This window comes from Pisolithus orientalis (genome assembly GCF_024613125.1).
Source record: "Pisolithus orientalis strain OTSU chromosome Unknown F5J12scaffold_5, whole genome shotgun sequence".
Taxonomy (NCBI): Eukaryota; Fungi; Basidiomycota; class Agaricomycetes; order Boletales; family Pisolithaceae; genus Pisolithus; species Pisolithus orientalis.
In genome coordinates, this window is record NW_026260786.1 from 311,622 (window position 1) to 329,710 (window position 18,089).

General features: G+C 46.4%; 5 protein-coding genes and 1 pseudogene across 6 annotated transcripts; 2 read left to right on the plus strand and 4 right to left on the minus strand.

Moving 5' to 3' along the window:
- Positions 1-3,376: 3,376 nt before the first annotated feature.
- Positions 3,377-3,846, minus strand: F5J12DRAFT_697142 (uncharacterized protein; the record flags this gene model as incomplete). Its single annotated transcript, XM_051740445.1, has 3 exons — positions 3,377-3,520; positions 3,601-3,694; positions 3,743-3,846. Coding segments are annotated over 3 exons (342 nt in total), but the record flags the coding sequence as incomplete, so codon positions are not given.
- A 1,264-nt stretch (positions 3,847-5,110) lies between these two features.
- F5J12DRAFT_715644 (uncharacterized protein) lies at positions 5,111-5,272 on the minus strand (the record flags this gene model as incomplete). The annotated part of the gene is made up of 1 exon (XM_051740970.1): positions 5,111-5,272. A coding segment is annotated over one exon (162 nt), but the record flags the coding sequence as incomplete, so codon positions are not given.
- Positions 5,273-5,947: 675 nt separating this feature from the next.
- Positions 5,948-8,661, minus strand: F5J12DRAFT_903819 (uncharacterized protein; the record flags this gene model as incomplete). Its single annotated transcript, XM_051748458.1, has 9 exons — positions 5,948-6,124; positions 6,242-6,696; positions 6,745-6,817; positions 6,860-6,919; positions 6,973-7,333; positions 7,391-7,679; positions 7,744-8,173; positions 8,229-8,462; positions 8,635-8,661. The coding sequence occupies 9 exons, from the start codon at positions 8,659-8,661 to the stop codon at positions 5,948-5,950; spliced, it is 2,106 nt and encodes a 701-aa protein (XP_051602944.1).
- A 3,287-nt stretch (positions 8,662-11,948) lies between these two features.
- On the plus strand, positions 11,949-12,021 carry F5J12DRAFT_t60 (annotated as a pseudogene). The gene has a single exon. The product of its transcript is annotated as a tRNA-OTHER (tRNA).
- A 631-nt stretch (positions 12,022-12,652) lies between these two features.
- On the minus strand, positions 12,653-13,671 carry F5J12DRAFT_780481 (uncharacterized protein; the record flags this gene model as incomplete). Its single annotated transcript, XM_051742479.1, has 3 exons — positions 12,653-12,870; positions 12,918-13,116; positions 13,531-13,671. The coding sequence occupies 3 exons, from the start codon at positions 13,669-13,671 to the stop codon at positions 12,653-12,655; spliced, it is 558 nt and encodes a 185-aa protein (XP_051602945.1).
- Positions 13,672-17,004: 3,333 nt separating this feature from the next.
- On the plus strand, positions 17,005-17,916 carry F5J12DRAFT_903820 (uncharacterized protein; the record flags this gene model as incomplete). The annotated part of the gene is made up of 4 exons (XM_051748459.1): positions 17,005-17,231; positions 17,331-17,501; positions 17,548-17,691; positions 17,769-17,916. 4 exons carry the CDS (start codon positions 17,005-17,007, stop codon positions 17,914-17,916), a joined length of 690 nt encoding a protein of 229 aa, XP_051602946.1.
- Between the last annotated feature and the right edge of the window lie 173 nt (positions 17,917-18,089).

Below are 18,089 nucleotides of genomic sequence, written 5' to 3' on the forward strand. Positions count from 1 at the left end.
TAAGGAGGCAAGATGTGCATCATACTTGTCATGGATGCAATCAGGGAGAGTGGAGAACAGTATATTATACTGTAGCTGTCGCAATCTTGGAAGAATGATGGATGAGACTGGTACAAAGACATTGCAGGGAGCAGAGAGGAAGGATCCATATGCTTCTTGGACTGGAGAGACTGAAACAACCACATAAGGCCTTTCCAAGTGAATGACAGACCTGAGGCAACCAAAGAACATCCTCCTAGAGGTCATACTGACAAAAAGAACATGCTGTCCAAGCTGGATGGGCTGAGAGGGCACAGACAAGGGTGGGATGTACCAGGATGCTTCAGGATGGAAGCTGGTAGGAACTCCTGGTAGATATATGTAGCCATGGTCCCTAGCAAAGGGGACAAGTGAAATGATTGATGTGGAGGTGGCCATATCAGAAGAATTAGTGAAATGAGTGTCTTTTGGAGGGAGTGCTGTAGAAATGTGTGGAGTGCACAAATCCTTTCCAATTTTGGAAGGTAGGATCATGTGGCTGAGCACTACAAGCAAGTGTGGGAATGGTCTCAGTATCTGCAGAAACAGTGGAGATATGTTGAAAACCAGAATGCTGTACACAGGTGCTTAACCCACTCCCTTTCTATTTCTTTGGCACTGATGACTCATTCTTGTGCAAGGGATGACTGCTGACATTTCTGGCTGTCCTTCTTCACATGAGGGCTATGGTCTTCACCTCCATTCATCAGCTGTGTCCATGTCCACCTCACCAAACACCTTTGGTGTGTGACAGTGGATAAGACATGGATGAAATTTGAGGGCAACATAGTGAATACATGGATATTATTCAAAACTAGCTACTGAACTACTGAATCAACCCCTTTTTGCAAGCTCAGCACAATAATCTTCCCACATTTGTGCTGCAATCATGTCACATGTGGCATTCATCTGACTATGCAACCCAGCATTCAATGGAGTATCTTGCAAGCTTCTGACATCCATTTCTTCAGATGTTAAAAGTGGCCTGTCATCTTCATTGAATTTGTCAGGATTTGGCATGTCAACATCATCAGGATTGTGGAGGCAGATGATATTGTGAACACAGCATGCTGCCACAGGCAAGTGGGACTGGATTGCCATGTCATATTCAAGTGGGAGAATGAGGGTTTGAAAATGTTGCTTTATAACTCTGAAGTTATGCTTGATGTCATTTCAGAGCATGGCATGGTGAAGGTTGAAAAGCTCTTTGCCATCCCTCAGCCTGTAGGGAATGAATGAGAATCAAATGCACATAAAAATGTAGTGGTACTTTCCATAGATTGGCTTGCCCCCACTCAGCCAAATGATAGTGTTGGCCACAGTATGGTATGAGTAGCTGTGGAGTCAATGGATACCCTGCATCAGCAAGGTAATACTGCCCATCAGGAATAGCAAAGTCCTGCAAGCAGGCATTGTGGTAGACCATGGCATCAGCAGCTGACCCTTCCCAGCCTCCAAGAACATATGTGATGATACCATCAAATGAACATGCAATGAGACAGTTTTGAGATAAGAAACCCTTGCAGTTGTACATAAGGTCTTGTTCACTTGTGGATGGTGCACATGCAATGTGTGTACCATTGAGGGCACCTATGGCATCTTTGAAGTATGGATAAAATTTGGGATTGGTGGCAATATGACTGGGGACTGGTGAATCGGCTCTGGGAAGGCAAACATATGTGGTATAAATGCAACCCTCAGAGAATGCATGGAGCATTCATTTAAAATACCTGGGTAAAGTTTAGCAGAATTTCAATCCAAACGATAGTGCACTCACCATGATATTGTATCCATTGAGCATTGGAATTGCTCACTGGTGTACTGAGCCAATAAGCCTGTCACCATTGCATACAGGAAAATCACCAGCTGCTCCTCTAATGTGACATTCTTCAAATCTTGGAGATCCCCTTCATGAAGGATGGATATCAGCCTGAGGAAGATATGTTTGTGGACACCAAGCTCAGTTCTGATCTGCTTTGGGTGCCCATTAAGCAACTCATCTAGCCATCCCTGTCCTGAAAGAGCAGATGTATGGTAAGGTTCTGGGGTAGTGCTTCAAAGTGTTGAGACTGCAGCCTGGTATAGACTGAGTGTAGTGGCAACCACCATGTAGTTCTGAATCTGCTGCAAGACTAGCACCCTCCAAGCAATATCAGATGAGGTATCAGAATCTTCATCCTCCTCATCCAAATCGTTCTCATCCCTTGCAACAATAGGGCAATTCTCGACCATAGCAATGGTCTCAATAGTGTAGTGGCATATGAGGTTGATTGCCATGTGACCACAGACAAGTATCAACTTAGAAGTCTGCTGAACTCTGCACAGAGTTGGTTTGTATATGTTTTGCATAAGGAAGTGGAAATTCCACTACTGTTCAGGCCCTAAGGTACACAGCCACCCTGTAGACACAATCAGGATTGCATTGACAGTGACACAAGCCTGACACCTAGAAAATTGTGACCAGACACTTCGACATACAGATTGTGTTTGACAGATATTGACGATAGATGTGCCTGCTCCAAATGTTATGTGAGGCTGACACGATTTCCAGAGCTGTCAATTTGGGCTGCCCATTGTGCTCCCAATTTCACCTGATCACAGTATGCTCGTTCACCCTGCACATAAAAAATGCATAGCTTGCATGTATACATAAATCAATGCATAGGTTAACATAGAAATGGTAAAGCATAGATAACAGCCTGTTAATACTAGAAATTCTTGCTCAGCAGATCCTCATTACTGTCCTTGGCATGCAAACACTCCAAGCGATGACCACAGGTGGGTTGCAGTGATGCATTGGTCTCGGAGGATTGCCTAATGATGGATGGCTGGGCTATATGAGATGTACTGTGATTTCCAGGAGTAGGCAGCATGTGAGGGGCAGAAGAAATGGTAGCTGGTGATTCTGTGTACATGCTGGGGAGAGGCAGTAGGATGGATCCAATGTTCTTGCCATACAGTTCTTGATCCTGAGTGATGATTGAGTTGAAAAACCTACAAGTATATAAATATCAGTCACCAATAACAAGCTTGAGCTACTTCCTCGCACCATTTATCATTCTTCATGTCCTTTCCAAGCCATCAAGATCCTTTGAAAACATGTGGTCGATTATGCTCCAGAAGTCATAACCTGTTTTGACTCTGCCAGGGGGGGCCTTGTTACTTACTGTCCTGACATGTTTTGCAGGTGGTTCATTCATAGACCCTTTGGCACTTGCTTGTGTGGCCCCTTCACCACCACTCTCCAAGTCACTATCATCACTCATGGTTCTCCCCACAACATATTGATGGGCCCTCCCATAATAATGCTGCAAGCTTGATCAGTCAGTAAAGGTTGAGAGAAGAGTCTTGTGTGACATACCAGGAAGGCAAAGTGTAGCTGATACTTGGCCTTCAAACCTGAACCTACACCACCACATTTGTATTTGCTGAGTACCATCCATGTAAGTTCTTCCAGCATCATGTGCGTCTTCCCTTCCTCCTGGCTGGTACTGTCCAGAAGCTGTGTGGGCAGTCAATAGAAAACATGATGTGTTTTCATCATGATGGAGCACCCACCAGTGTGTGGAACTTGTTTCAAACAGCACTGCACTCCTGTTTGATGGCCACATGAAGCACATGTTCATTTGCAGGGTTGTTGAATACATTCAGAAATCCTAACAAGTCGGCACACAATCTGAGTCATTCCTGTACATACATGTAAGTGGTTTGTAAGAGATGGCACACACTGGGATGTGCCTCAATGTCAACATGAAGGGTCTTGTACTTGGTTTGGCCTGCTTGCATGAGCATATCTTTGCATACAATCAAAATTTGCATCTGGTGTTGCTATTCAGCATGCACCATAATGAAATCAGTAAACAACAAACCATCTGGTCAACATTAAGTTGGAACCCACTTTGGAGCCCTGCCATAGCTGTCTCCACAGCATTCTTCATATTTGCCAGGTCAGTCTTGATCTCCTCAATCCCATTTAACACCCTGTAGTTGGTCACCTGCTGCCAGATTTGCAGGCGAAGGTCACCAGTCTGCAAGGTCTTGCTGACCTGGGCATGCAGACAAATATCAGTATGAACATTAATCGTCAAACACAGCACTTACATCGATGAGCATGCTGAGCTCTAAGAACTGAGATGCCTTGAGTTCAAACTTGGTTGCAACTTTCTGCACCCACAGCTTCAGCCACTTGACCTCTGGAAGCTTGATTCCCCTGTCAACATTGTCAGACATGGAGGACATGTGTGTGTGAGCAGGGGTTGTTGGAGCATCCCTGACACCACTGCCATGTGAAAACTGGCTTTGGAACTCATCATCAGATGCCCTTGACATTGGACACAACACATCAGAACCTGGAAGACCAGGCAACACATGAGATGCATCAGGAGTCATCATGCGTGTTGTGTTCAAGACATTGGGAGTCACTTGAGATGTGTTGGTCATGCGCAATGCAGTCACCTGCAAAAGGCATGGTGTTCCTTGACATGTGGGTTGAATCTTCTATCTCAACTGATTACACAAAGCTTACCTGTTGTGCTCCAATGCGACCTGAGCTCTGGTGTTGGGAAGCTTTTTCCCAGATCTTCAAAGGCGACATAGTGGCCATATTGATTGTGCTGCTGTGACATGGACTGATCTGTATGAGAACTTGATTGCAAGGGTTAGAAAAAAAAGAAGGGGAACAACTCATCTTATATGAGGTCCAGGTATTGGGGCTGACCAAACAGTGTCATCTGTTAAAAAAATTGCACTGTCAACAATTTCTGAGAGGTTGATTGACACTCACCATGAAATATTGAGTCATGTGTAACACATGGTCATGAGGAATCTGCATCTCACAGTCAAATGTGTGGATTGACCAGTGAAGATGTATGGACTTACCAGTCTGATGGAACACATTGATAAAGTGTGTTGGTACTGCCTGGGACATGCTTCTAGGAGGTTGTTTTGTAGCATTGGCTTGCAAGGTTTTCAGCATCTTGATTTTCTGTGCATTGAACTCAGCAGCTGTGCCAGTGTGGATTGCCCAATCATGATCCAACTGTTGTACCAGAGTGCAGAACTGTTGCACATGAGAGTGAGAGGCATCATGCATCTATGCAGTGTTCAGTATAAGGTCCAAGGGATCATGGTGCTCAATCCATTTCACAGTCTTTGTCATTTTCTCATGCTCTTCGTAGACTGATACTGTAGATGAACCAGTGCATCCATGTCCTGCACAATTGTGCTGGACATTGACACAACAGATAACAGCCTGGAATGAAGTGTGATCAGAACAAAGTCCATACAAAAAAAAAGCCCACTTACTGTCACTGGTAACACAACCCAACCCAGTGGCTGAATGTGTGGCAGGTGATAGATATCTGCAGAGCTGGTCACTTTGAATGTCTCGAGTAATAGCCAGCTTGCTTGATTGCACTGTTGGGCTGGTGAGTGACAAATCTGAAGAATTTCATGAAGAGATCCGATGAGGGGGAGTTCGTGGCCAGCAGCATGAGGCTCTCATGTGAGGACAAAGTCTCCAAGGCAGCATATTTCACCATTTGTTGCAACGATGGAGCAACAAGTTTGATAAAGACGACATTTGACCTGAGGCAGTGCATATGGGACCCATAATGCCATATTTGTCTTCTCAAGTGGCTGTGGACATGTCTTATCATGCACGCATGAACCTGGCATGTGAATGATATCACTAAGTTTGTGTATTCCACAGAAGCATGATTGACTCACCAGCTTCAAGGGGATCTCTATCATCTGTGAGCCCAAAGTAATCTGTGATGATGTTGCAGAATGTTGGGATGTCAAGGCTGGTCAGTGACTTGACCCCAGAGCCAGGCACCAGCCACTCATGCTCATTATTGCTGTAGGGGAGTTCAGTGAGTCCTTGAGCATGGAATTTACCACTGGACAAAAGATGGTGGACAGGATTACATCATGCCATTCCACAGGCAATGTCTCGGGAAGGCACTTGTCTGTTGCTGTGAATACTCTGGTCATGGATCATGGCATTGTAAGATTCAAACCCTTCTGTATCAAATAGCATTGCAGGACCAAAATGCTGGATGTAGTCAGGGAGGTGCTGAAGAATGTGAAACTTGGGCTTATTGAACTATTGTGGTGTCCAGCAGGCCGTGCAGTTGAGGAAGTGGTCAATTGCACCACACAAGTCGGCCTAAAAGTACATTAGTTGTGCTTGATCTTAGCAAAAAGTCGATGTATGACATACCAGGTGCCTGTCAATGTTGTTGATGCATGGTTGCCAAACAAGGGGCACCAGAGATGATAGTGCCAGAAACACTTTGTAGCACTCACGTGGAACAAGGTCATAGAGTACAAAGGGTGCTGCCTGGCATATGGCATGGAAATCACATCCAGTGAGAGACCCAGCATATTGAATGAACATTTGGGCTGCCAATGGAGGGATGCCAAGTCCCAAGGTATTGAATGATGCCAATTGAACCTGGAGCTCTGCTTTTTGATCATCATTCATCCTGGAGATGGCATCATGCCAGAAATACTTCACAAATCTGAGTAAGATGACATGCAGGACTTCCACAGGGGTGTCTTGATGGGGATCAAGGCCTGAAGTTGAGTAAGTGAGTGATGAAACAAGCGACTGATGCAGAGGATTCTTACCTTTGATCCTCCAAACAGGACTCATGAATTCTTCCACTGAATGGCCTTGCATAATTGCATTGACAGCCTCGGTAAATCCATCCAATCCCACACAAATGCCTTGGACATGCTTGAGGATCTGCTCAATGAACATGTCCATGTATGTATCTTTAATGCCCATGTCAGTCTTCATTTTCACATATCATGTCTTGCCCATGCCACTGGTGACTTCATGGAACATGCTACAGAGTTTCTCCACCATGTGTTGCCAGGTGCAAGGTGTGTTGGCCTTGAGCATGTTGAGACATCAGTATACCTTAACCTAACAAATTGTATACTTACTCCAAGGAAATGCCTTGCTTGATCAACAAGACCTTGCATTGTCTCCAAGCAGTGGCCCTTGCCTTTCAGCTGTTGTGTGACACCCCCATGAGTGGACCTGTCCAAGTCAGTCATGTGTGATGCAGTTTCAATGGAACAAGTGTTGTTGTCTGGTTGTGGCACCTGTGGGTGTTCACTTGATTCTGCCCCTACCCCTTGCACCCAGCAATTGTGACAAAAAAATTTACCCTGCAGACCAACATGGCATGCAAGTTCACTCTGCATCAGATTGTTGCCAAGCATCACCAGGACAGCAGGGATCACAAGAACCATCTCCCTTGCTTCTATGTCCCAAGCCCAAATGCCATGCATTTGTGCATGTCTGTAGCACAATGTGGTGAAAGCCTGACACAGTTGGAAGGGTTGAAATCAAACTTACTCGAGTTGGGCCACAATACCATCAAGCATTTCTAGGGGGGGAGCAATGTTAGATGTAGTGAAGAAATGGATGTTGCTCTCTTTGTGGACCAGAGCATGTGGGAGACCAGCTGCAGTGAAGAGAAATGAGTTGTGTTTGTTCCACTTCTTTGACATATTGCTGGAGGTGTCATCACAATAAAGCCATATCATGTAACTGAGGACATGGTGCCCCTTTGTGTGTGCATGCCATATATTCCAAACCACAGGATCAGTCAACATCCATGGGAGGACACCATGTCCTCTCGTCTCTATCAAACCTAATGCATGCTGAGTCTGAAATGAACAGAGGGGAAGGATGGGTGCCATACACACCTATGATATTGCATGGGTTGGGTTGACCATCAATCTGAGGTGTTTGAAGTGGGTGTGGAAATGAGAGGAGAAGACTGCTCACTGGCACCTTGATGGTATCATATGTGTGGATAACATATCCATGTGTGTGACTGCTCATGATGGGGTGAGCTTGCCATGTGTGGGCCCAATACTCAAGCTCAAAGGGAGGAGAAGTTAGTAATGCAGAGGGTTTTGTATACCAGTGCTTGGGAACAACCATTGTGCCATCCATCAACTTTGCCAGCTCAAACACATAAAACTCTTGATGGCCTTTGCAAATCATGGGTGTGGCAACAGTGGGATCAATCTCATACAGCCACCTCATCGCTTGCCACAGCTGGTCAAGTTGCCCCCCAGCATCTTCAGGGTAATGGCAGATATGTGGGCAGATGCATGGGTTTGCTGTTTCCTGCAAGGGTGCACTGTTATCAGTTAATGAATTGCAAGCTAAAAAATGAACTTACTTGTGCAATGATAGAAGGCAGGTGGTTGACATAATAGATATGGCCAAGTGCACCTTGATAACAGACCAATGGAATCCTGTATTGGGCCTGGAGGGAATTGTCAATATCTTTGAGTGTCTTCATGGAGGGAACATTATCAACTCTGAGGATTGCAAGTCCCCCAAGGATGACCTGAAGTTGTGCATCTGAAAATAACAAACACAGGAGGTGCCATAGAATGTCGAGTATGCATGTCTGTCAATTGAGTGAAATGATGTACCTGTTTATTGGGCCATGGGAACCATGCAGGATTTGCAGGTGCAGCATCACCTGCATGCTGAGACAAGCATGTCACACCTGGCTGAAGCGGCTCTGTGGAAGGATCAGTGCATTCAATAACTTGTGACAAGCATATATCACTTCTTACCTGGACAATATTTTTCACCTTTGACATCGGGGGAGTTGGACACATCTTCATCAGAGGAGATCACATCATCACCATCAGCCAACCATGCAGCCAAGCTGCTGGCCATTGTTGTTAGTTGCTCATCATGTGTGGATGGTAAATAGAGCTGTTCATGGTCAATGGCATCCCAGTCAAGTTGAAAACTACCATTGTTATTAGAGGGAGTAGCTGCCCATGGCACACCATGAGGAGGGGATCCTGATTCCGAGAAATCTGCTAAAAGGTTAAGCAGGGGCGAGGTCGGGTCAGGTTGGGATGGGGAACTTGAAGGGCAAAGATGAGGGGATAGAAGGTGGCCAACGTTCTCTTGATGGAGGGTGGTTTTCTCATGTTGTCAAGCAGAATGGACATCTCACCACTTGTTGTCCTTGCAGGCAAGGCATGACCACTTGTACTGGTTGCAACCAATTCCTGTTGCCCAGACTGTTTACATCATTTGTGGAGTCAATGCATTGGCAATGCTGATGTGATGTGGAGGCTGAGGCTTAGATGTAGTAACCTGAAGTAATCTGGAGTTAGGGGTGGGACTTACACTTGGGATGTGCAAACTCTTTGGTCATCACTATAATATGACAGTGAGAGTTGAACTTTGCAAAAAAAAAAGTACATTAAGCACTGCTTCTGAATGTCAAGATGCATTTCACTTGCATCCACTACAGTTTCAAAAAAAAAAGTCTCTAAGATTGTGTCTAGCCCAAACCATAGTGAAAATGCTATCTGACCTAATTGGGACTGTGTCAAACTCATGTTTCATGTGACGCAGTTCCACCTATTTCTCAGACTTAGTTTGTTTGTGTCACAAGGGTGGCCATGTAGTTCAGTCAGGGGCAGAGTTGGCCCATGGAGGAAGGTTATGTGGGTGGAGTACTATAGCAGAGGTTGATATGGGCCAGGTCTGTGTGGATAGCATTTGTGGAAAGCAGAGACTATGTCAGAAGCATGACCCAGCTCAATTGCAAGCAACCAAGAGGTTTCTTCATCAGTGTTCTTGTAACCAGCCCAGCAGACTAGGTACAAGAGTTGACAGTGGCAGTGATGGTGGTCCACCTTAGAGTCAAGTATCTCTGACACTTTGTACTCAAGGTCACCATTGACATCCACTGGCAGAGGTGGAGGTTGTTGTTGGTTTGGGAAAGGATTAGTTTCTGTGGCTTCCAGTTGTGAGACATGGAAGACTGGATGTACTGAGTGCATAGAGTCAGGGAGCTTAAGGGTGACAGAGTGCATACCTGGCCTGGCCAAGATGGTGAACAGACCTAAGTACTTTTCAGAGAATTTTTTTGAAGGATGAGTGGAGCAGAAGTACTTGGCTTTGATGTAGGCCTGTTCCCTGACCTTGATCTCAGGCAGAGGTATTTGTTTGGCATCTGCTGGACCCTGATAGCACTGCTGAGTGGCAGACATTTCAGAGCAGAGGAAATCATGGAGGGAAGAGAGCTCAACAACATAGTTGTGAGCCCTTGGAGAGGTGAAGTCTTGGTCAGGGACCCCAGACAGGTTTGGATGATATCCCTTGTTAGCAAAGAAGGGAGAAACTCCAGTAGTTGCACTTGGTGTGTAGTTGAAAGTAAACTCTGCTAGAGGTAACAGCTCAGCCCAGTTGTCTTGTTGGTAGTTGCAGTAGACACTTCAGGTAACCATTTTTCATAAGCATTTAGGCTGAATAGTTTCTCCAAACCATCCAGCCTAATAGCCTCCCAGACCAAGGTCTGCCCAGGGACATCTGGTCATGTCCCAGGGCTATGCAGATTTTTAGGCCCTGGGACAGATGGGATTTCCCACATAGCCATCCATTCAAATACAATTATTTGGGATGTCCCAAGACTGCCTTGGGTGACTGGGGTCCCTACTCCTGAAAGTGCAGCTTATATTAGCATTGAAATAGCTGCAGACATCCTAGCCCCCTTGCTCCTCTGACAGATTTAATCCACAAAGTATCCTTTGACCTATACATCCCCTCCCATCCCACCATGCATAGTAGTATACAATAGTACTTTTCATGTACATCTTTGCAATGTGATTCTGCTGTATTGGGACATCTCACTAGTTGCCAGGGAGATGACCCACCTGGGCCTCCACATTTGCCTTGAAAATTGCAATAATAAATTCAATCAATTTGTGTCTATACCTCATGCAATTTGTACTGTATGAAGGAAGAAGTGAATGGTTTTTGAACACTTGTGTGACAAGCCAATATCTCAAAGTCCCCCACATAGAACATGGTGTTGGTCACCTTTGCAACACCATCTGCAGAGGGCAGAATGTCCCAGATGAGCCTCTGAGGTCATCATGGGGCATTGTGCTGGTCTGCAAAGGTAACTTAGGAGGATGTGCCATCATAGCCTGCTGAGGCTGGGATGGGACATCCCACTGACTTTCATAAGGGGACTTGGGATGTCCCACAGCAGCCTCCAAGGCTGCCTTGGGACATCCCACCCTCCCCTTTGCCAACCAGTGGGATGTCCCACAACAGCCTCCAAGGCTACATTGGGACATCCTACTGTTCCCTCTGCCAAGCAGTGGGATGTCCCACAACAGCCTCTAAGGCTATGTTGGGATGTCCCACCCTCCCCTTTGCTAAGCAGTGGGATGTCCCACAACAGCCTCCAAGCCTACATTGGGACATCCCACCCTCCCCACTGCCAACCAGTGGGATGTCCCCAAACAGCCTCTAAGCCTACATTGGGACATCCCACCCTCCCCTTTTCCAACCAGTGGGATGTCCCACAACAGCCTCTAAGGCTATATTGGGACATCCCATCCTCCCCTCTGGCAACCAGAGGGATGTCCCAACACAGCCTCTAAGGTGTTGAAGTAGTAATCTGCACTAATCCTACAAGCACCATAGAGAATCCAATGCAAGGTAGCTCCATGGTCAGAGCAGCTGCTTGACACTGAGAGGGTCCTGGCTCAATGCCAGTTCTGGTCACATTTTCATCAGGTTATGAGCTGCAGCTGGAACCCATGCATGCTCAGTACAATGGGTCATGCAGCATCCTTAGTAAGTCTAGATCATGTGAGTTACATGGACACAAGGTGGCTGATAGTAAGGCCTCCTGGAAACACAGCAGTAAATCCTGATCCATCACATGACACAAGGTCAAAAGGCAATCAGACCATTTGCATGACCCTAGGGGGTGTGCACTGTTTTTACACTCCAAAAGTGGCCAGATGAAGGGACCACATTGGAGATGGTGCATTCTGTGCATTAACTTCATGGAGATATGTTCCCACAGTGCTAGTCTAAGCCCCCAAGCTACTGACACTAGTACCCAGACCATATGGCTCAGTGGTTGCAGCACCTGGTAAACACCTAGGAGGTCACTGGTTCAATCTTAGGACTGGTCACATTTTCCTCATAAGGCTACTTTGGGACATCCCTCCCCCCCTCTGGCAAGCAGTGGGATGTCCCACAACAGCCTCTAAAGCTACATTGGGACATCCCTCCCCCCCTCTGGCAAGCAGTGGGATGTCCCATGACAGCCTCTAAAGCTACATTGGGACATCCCTCCCCCCCCTCTGGCAAGCAGTGGGATGTCCCATGACAGCCTCTAAGGCTACATTGGGACATCCCTCCCCCCCCTCTGGCAAGCAGTGGGATGTCCCTTGACAGCCTCTAAGGCTACATTGGGACATCCCTCCCCCCCTCTGGCAAGCAGTGGGATGTCCCACAACAGCCTCTAAGGCTACATTGGGACATCCCTCCCCCCCTCTGGCAAGCAGTGGGATGTCCCACAACAGCCTCTAAGGCTACATTGGGACATCCCTCCCCCCCTCTGGCAACCAGTGGGATGTCCCACAGCAGCCTCTGAGCAAGTGGGGAATGGTGCATTGCTCTTCACATAGTCTTGTTCCCATGTCACTGGTTTACCCCCATGCTACTGATATTAGTACCTGGACAATATATATTTGCTCAACTGTTAGAGCACTGTTTATCACCTAAGAGGTTGCTTCAATCCCAGCTCTGGTCACATGTCCATCATAAGGCTACATTGGGACATCCATCAAACCTCTCCTCATTAACACTATCAATATATATAACATGACCACCCTGCACCATGCTGTGCAGTTCTTCATCACTTGCACCCCAGTTCTCATTAGGTGTTCCAGGATAGCCTCTAAGTTGCCTCTTCCACAAGATGCACAGACCTGCTAGTCTCAATGCTCTGCAGTCAAGTTCATATGCAAGATCAACATCTGCAATGTGTGTTAGTCATGGTAATGCAATGACACATGTCTCTTACCAGCACTCTGTCTGGTTTTCTGCACACAACCCCACTCTTCAGAAAACCACTCTGTCAAAGCTCTTCTTTCCTGCAACAGGTGCCTTTCCTCTTCTTCACACTGCCTCAGCTCAAGAAGTGATCTGATCCCTGAGCACACTTTTTCATCAGCTAACCATGGGGGTAGTAACCCATCTGAATCATCCCCAAGGCCAATATCCTACCAAATATCATCATCCACATCCAGTTTGAACAAAGAGTCCCTTGGGATCAGGAGTGGGGCTATTGACCCCTGAGGAGCTTTTCCTTTGTGTATGAGGCCTACAATTTGCAGACACAGATTATTGTAGCTACTGGCAAGCTTGGCTATTCCTGGTTCTCATCGCTTCACAGATGCTTCTGTGTGGTTTTGAAGTCTTTGTTCTTCAAGGCAAGTCAAATACAAGGGTATTCATGAATGATGACCTCTTACCACTGAGAGTCTGCCAATATGAGCATTCCAGTCTTGCCAACTCAAACTTTCATTGGTGCAGATGATCTCTGATACGTTTCTTGATTGCTAATGCATGCATGCAAAGCTATGGAACATGGTCTCAATTAGATGAAACCATGTAGAAAATACACTGCCACTAACTTGAAGATAAGCACTCTTTTGGATGCTAGCAAGATTTGAATGCCCATTTATGCCTAGGGTTGCCCTCTGGTTCTGCAAAGCTTCTTTAAAACACTTAACCTTTTGATGACACTCTGCAATTTGGATATTCAAGCTTGTCATGTCAGCAACCCCATGGAGAAGATCTTTCTTCAGCACTTCTAGCTTGGCCTTAATAATTATTGTTCAGTCCTCTGCATCATGCATATGATACCCTTTTTTAGTGTCAATGATGCATTGTCTGCTCATTTACATGAGGTAAGTTGTCACTGACCTTACATTGCAGACTGCAATCCTGTGCATACACAGACTGCAGCTGCTTACATGCTAGGGTGGTGGCCCCCCCATTCTTAGTGCACCTGGCCAGTGTGCTATTGTAATGGGGGGTTAAATTTTGTCTTTGAGTCTGTGCCTGCTGTGCAGGCCAGCAATTTGGGACTGGGGGCTTTGTCCATACCAGCTTTGCTGGTTGGCACTTTTTCAAAGCCTGCCCTCTTGCCAGGGCAGGTTAAGGGTACTGGGGGATGGCTTCTGCCATGTATTGTCTGTTGAAAATTGTTGTCTTCATTGCTAAACCTTGGTAAGCATAGGGCATTGATTTGTGTTCTGTTATGCTAACACTTGGTACTTTAGTCTTCAAGTATTTGTTGTAAGTTTTTGACATTTGTACTATTTAGGTACTGATATGCCCTTCAGCAGTGTAGTAGTTTGATATGGGGTACTGTTCAAATGTCAAGTTTTTTATTTTCTCATGAGAACTTGCTGCCATTCTGGGGGAGGGCCCCCTCTGGATTGGTGGTGGAGTCTCAGTTCCTTTGGGAACTTATTGTTGTAATTCTTAGTAGTACTTGTTATATGAGTGTAATGTGTGTAATTTTTACTTGAAAATGCAATGATTGTTGTAGGAATTACCCTTGTTTTTTTGAGTGTTTAAGGTCCTAATCCTAACCCTAAGCACAACACTTGATTGAGCAATGAGTCCTTCCCCAGGCACCAGGGACATTGCCTTATACAGTCTAATTCTAGGCTTAAAATTTTACTCTCCCCCTGCTTTCCCTGCCATCACTCCATTTGACATCATCCCCCCCTTATGGCTGCTTTGCCCCTTACTGATCCTGCCCTGTCTGCCCTTCTTGACCAGATTTTGACATCTGCTCTGGGGGGATCCAAACTCTCATCCAGCCAGGTGTTAGAGAGAGATGACCTCAGGAAGCCAAGGCAAGGTTTTGTGGACTCCCCATCCCCTGGGGGAAGGACTGATGGAGTCTCATAGCCTTAGAGTACTGTCCAAATTGAACCATCTGGTAAAATCTATGTCAGGGGAAGATCTTCCCAAGACATCCATTTCTGACTTGGAACTCCAACTTTCTGCCCTTGTGATTGCCCATGTGATCCTTAACCCTTGTGAGCCCTTTCTCTGGGTGCTCTGCACCCCATTTCTCAAGTCTCATGGCAGATGTCACCCAGTGGGATGGTGATTGGTTTGCTGACCCCATAAGAGGGGTCAAGGCCAAATATTACAAACCTCCACAATGGGGGCATATCTAGGACCCTGCCATGGTCCTCAATCACCACAGCAGGGTATTGGTGTGGTATCTCCCTGGCATCATGCCTTCCCAAAGGGTGGTCAGTCCATTTTTCTCTTAGTCCTTCCTGCACTTATCCCACCTAGGAATATTTTAATCAAATTCATCTTCCCCTGAAAGATGTACTGGTTAAGGAGGCCTGAAACAAGAATCCTTCCAACAAAAGGTTTGGCCACAGACATGTGCCCCAAACAGATCCAAATGATGGTGCCCTTGATGTCCCTCCAGTCTTGGAAGGGGTGTTCAGTCATGGCAGGCTTATGAATTCTCCTGCCACTTTCCAGCAGGCTCACCAGGTCTTCTGTTTGTCCATCTGGTCCAGGTCCTCAGGCTGATGCCTCTTGCAGAGATTGGAGGACCCCATCTACTAAAGTTCTAGTCTGGGAGTGGTCCTGTGAAGCAATGGCTCAGAGACATTGCCTATGCAGAGGACTTCTGGAACTCCATTTGCAAGGTGGTACTGCCATATCTGGCCCAAGTTGGCAAGGATGCCATGCAAGCCAAAGAAGACTTGGTTGTGACCAAAAATCCTTCCCAAACCTTGTGGCCTTCCATCTATGTTGGCATAGATGTCATAGTCAACCAAACAACTCCTCTCCACACTGACCAAATCTCTGCACCCTCTCTTTTGGATTTGGTGGTCAGCCTGGGAACCCATAGTGCTAAATTCCATGTTCCAGATCTGGGCACCACATTTTTAATTATCCCCCAGGCACTATGATTTACCTTGCAGGCAAAATCCTCCTACACTCTGTACCAAGCTGGGAAAAAGGGGAAAGGATAGCACTTGCTCACTACATGAAGGATGCTGTCCATAACTGATTTGGAGTAGCCAGACCTGCTTTCACCCAACAGAAGGACCTTCTAGGGAAGTTTTTGCAGGGATAGCTCCAGCTTGTATGTACTGGAATGCATTTCAATGTTATGCCTATGTCTTTCCTAGGCAGCTTTGACTCCAAAGGTATCTTTGTCATTCCTAGCCAAAATCATTCCTAGCTGATGCCATTACTAGCCAATGTCATGCCTAGCTGGTGTCCATTGGAGTTTCCTTGGGGGATGGCTGACAGTTTGAAAAAAAAAAACTCTGCTGCCTCAGCATGCAAAGACAACAGTACAGAGTACTGGGAAAGAGCTCTGGTGGCCTGTATACCTTTCAGCCCACCAAGACCAGATGAGGAAAGCTTGCCTACAAGAAGGTGGATGCCAGCCCCTTGTACCTCCCATCTCAGAGTGGACCTTCCACTCCAAGGACCCCCAGGGCTACAGCCTCACAGCATGTAGACTCCTCTGACTTCTCAGTCCCCCTTGACATCCCTGCCTCCCACTGGAATGAGGGAGATGATGCCCTGAAGACCAAGAGGGTTACCAAGGTAAGTAGTTTGACTTCCATGCTGTATGATGGATGGGCTAAAACCTCACACAGAGTCAGGGTGACTTCATCAGAGAATGGCTTCCCTGGAGAACAGACTATCTCAAAGTCATTCTGGAGGGAGAGCAGCTGGCTAAGGGAGGAATATGTGAGCAGTGTAGTCAGGCAGAGGGGAGTATCAGATGCATGTCCTGCATCAGTGTCCATGCCTGGTGTGGCCCCTGTGCTGTGGAAGCCCACCAAAATCTTCCCTTCCACAAGGTACAAAAGTGGAATGGTACCCATTACCAGGCCACTTCCTTGATAGAACTTGGGTTCCTTTGGAACATTGGCCATGGTGGTCTGCCTTGCCCTCACAATGAGGTGATTCCAATGCAGAATCCAGATCCAGGGGAATCTGGCTACCTTTCTGGAGAAGGGCCACCCAATTACAGGTCAGTGGCATTTATTTCCTGCAGCCTTATGATAACCTTTGGTACCAGGAGATCCTCCTGGTCACAAATGACCATATTGCATTCAGAAGGAATTTTCACCCATGAGATTTGTTGGTGCAGCTGTCCTGGGTCTGATGCCACAGATTGGCACCTTCATTTACTCAGGGAAAGACTCCTTCCAGCCAGCATAACGAAGCCCAGAACTGCTTTCACCTGTGATGTCCTTAATCACTTTCTTATCAATGCTTTGGAGTGCAAAACCTCTGCCATGAGTTTCTATCAGAAGCTGAAGAGGTTTACCAATAATGCTTTTCCATAATGGGTACCAGTTGAGTGCCATTCCCCATTCAACAGCTTGCATTAACATTTTTCTTGGGATCAGGGTGGGTACAGGGAGCTCATGAGGGTGTCCCATCAGTGGAGGGATTTGAAACATAGGAAATGGTTTGGGTTTGGTCATGATTCAGAGAAAGATCCTAGACAAGGAAGGCTTGCACTCTTTTGCCCTGCCTGCCCACAACCAGGTATCAATTTACCTCCAGACTGGAGAACCCAATACAGCAGGTATGGAGCCATGATCCATAGGGATTCCATTCCTAACCCCCTTCAGTGATACTGTGATGAGGCAATATGTGGTGGATGGCAACTTCACTGCACAGCATATGAAGATGAACAAACCAGAGTTGGATGTGTCATTGTCAGATGGAAAAGGCTACATGGTTTCTGAGGCACCCTATCAGGCTCATCTCCAGCAGTCTTTGGATAACAGGGAGGTGAGTCATCAGAAGCCTGAAGATCTTCAGGTTTTAAAGACCCACCATTCTGTTGGAGATCCACCTGCAGCAGTCACAGGGCTGTCAATGCTGCCAATATCAACAAGTCTAACCTCTGGTCCACTGGCATCAGTGCAATAGCTTGTGCAAGACATGGTTGCTTCATTCCCCATTCAGTGGTGGATCTTCAAAAAGGGGAAAGGTGAGTGGGCTTGTCACATGGGATGGGTGCCTTCCAGACTCCATTTGGGCCAGGTATATGAACATGGATTACTCCATCTGCAATGCTCTTGATTACCATTCTCAGAGCATCCAAAAGGCCCTTGTCATTTATGATGTAGGGTGCCAATGGAGCATCAACTTTCAGAGTCAGGTAAAG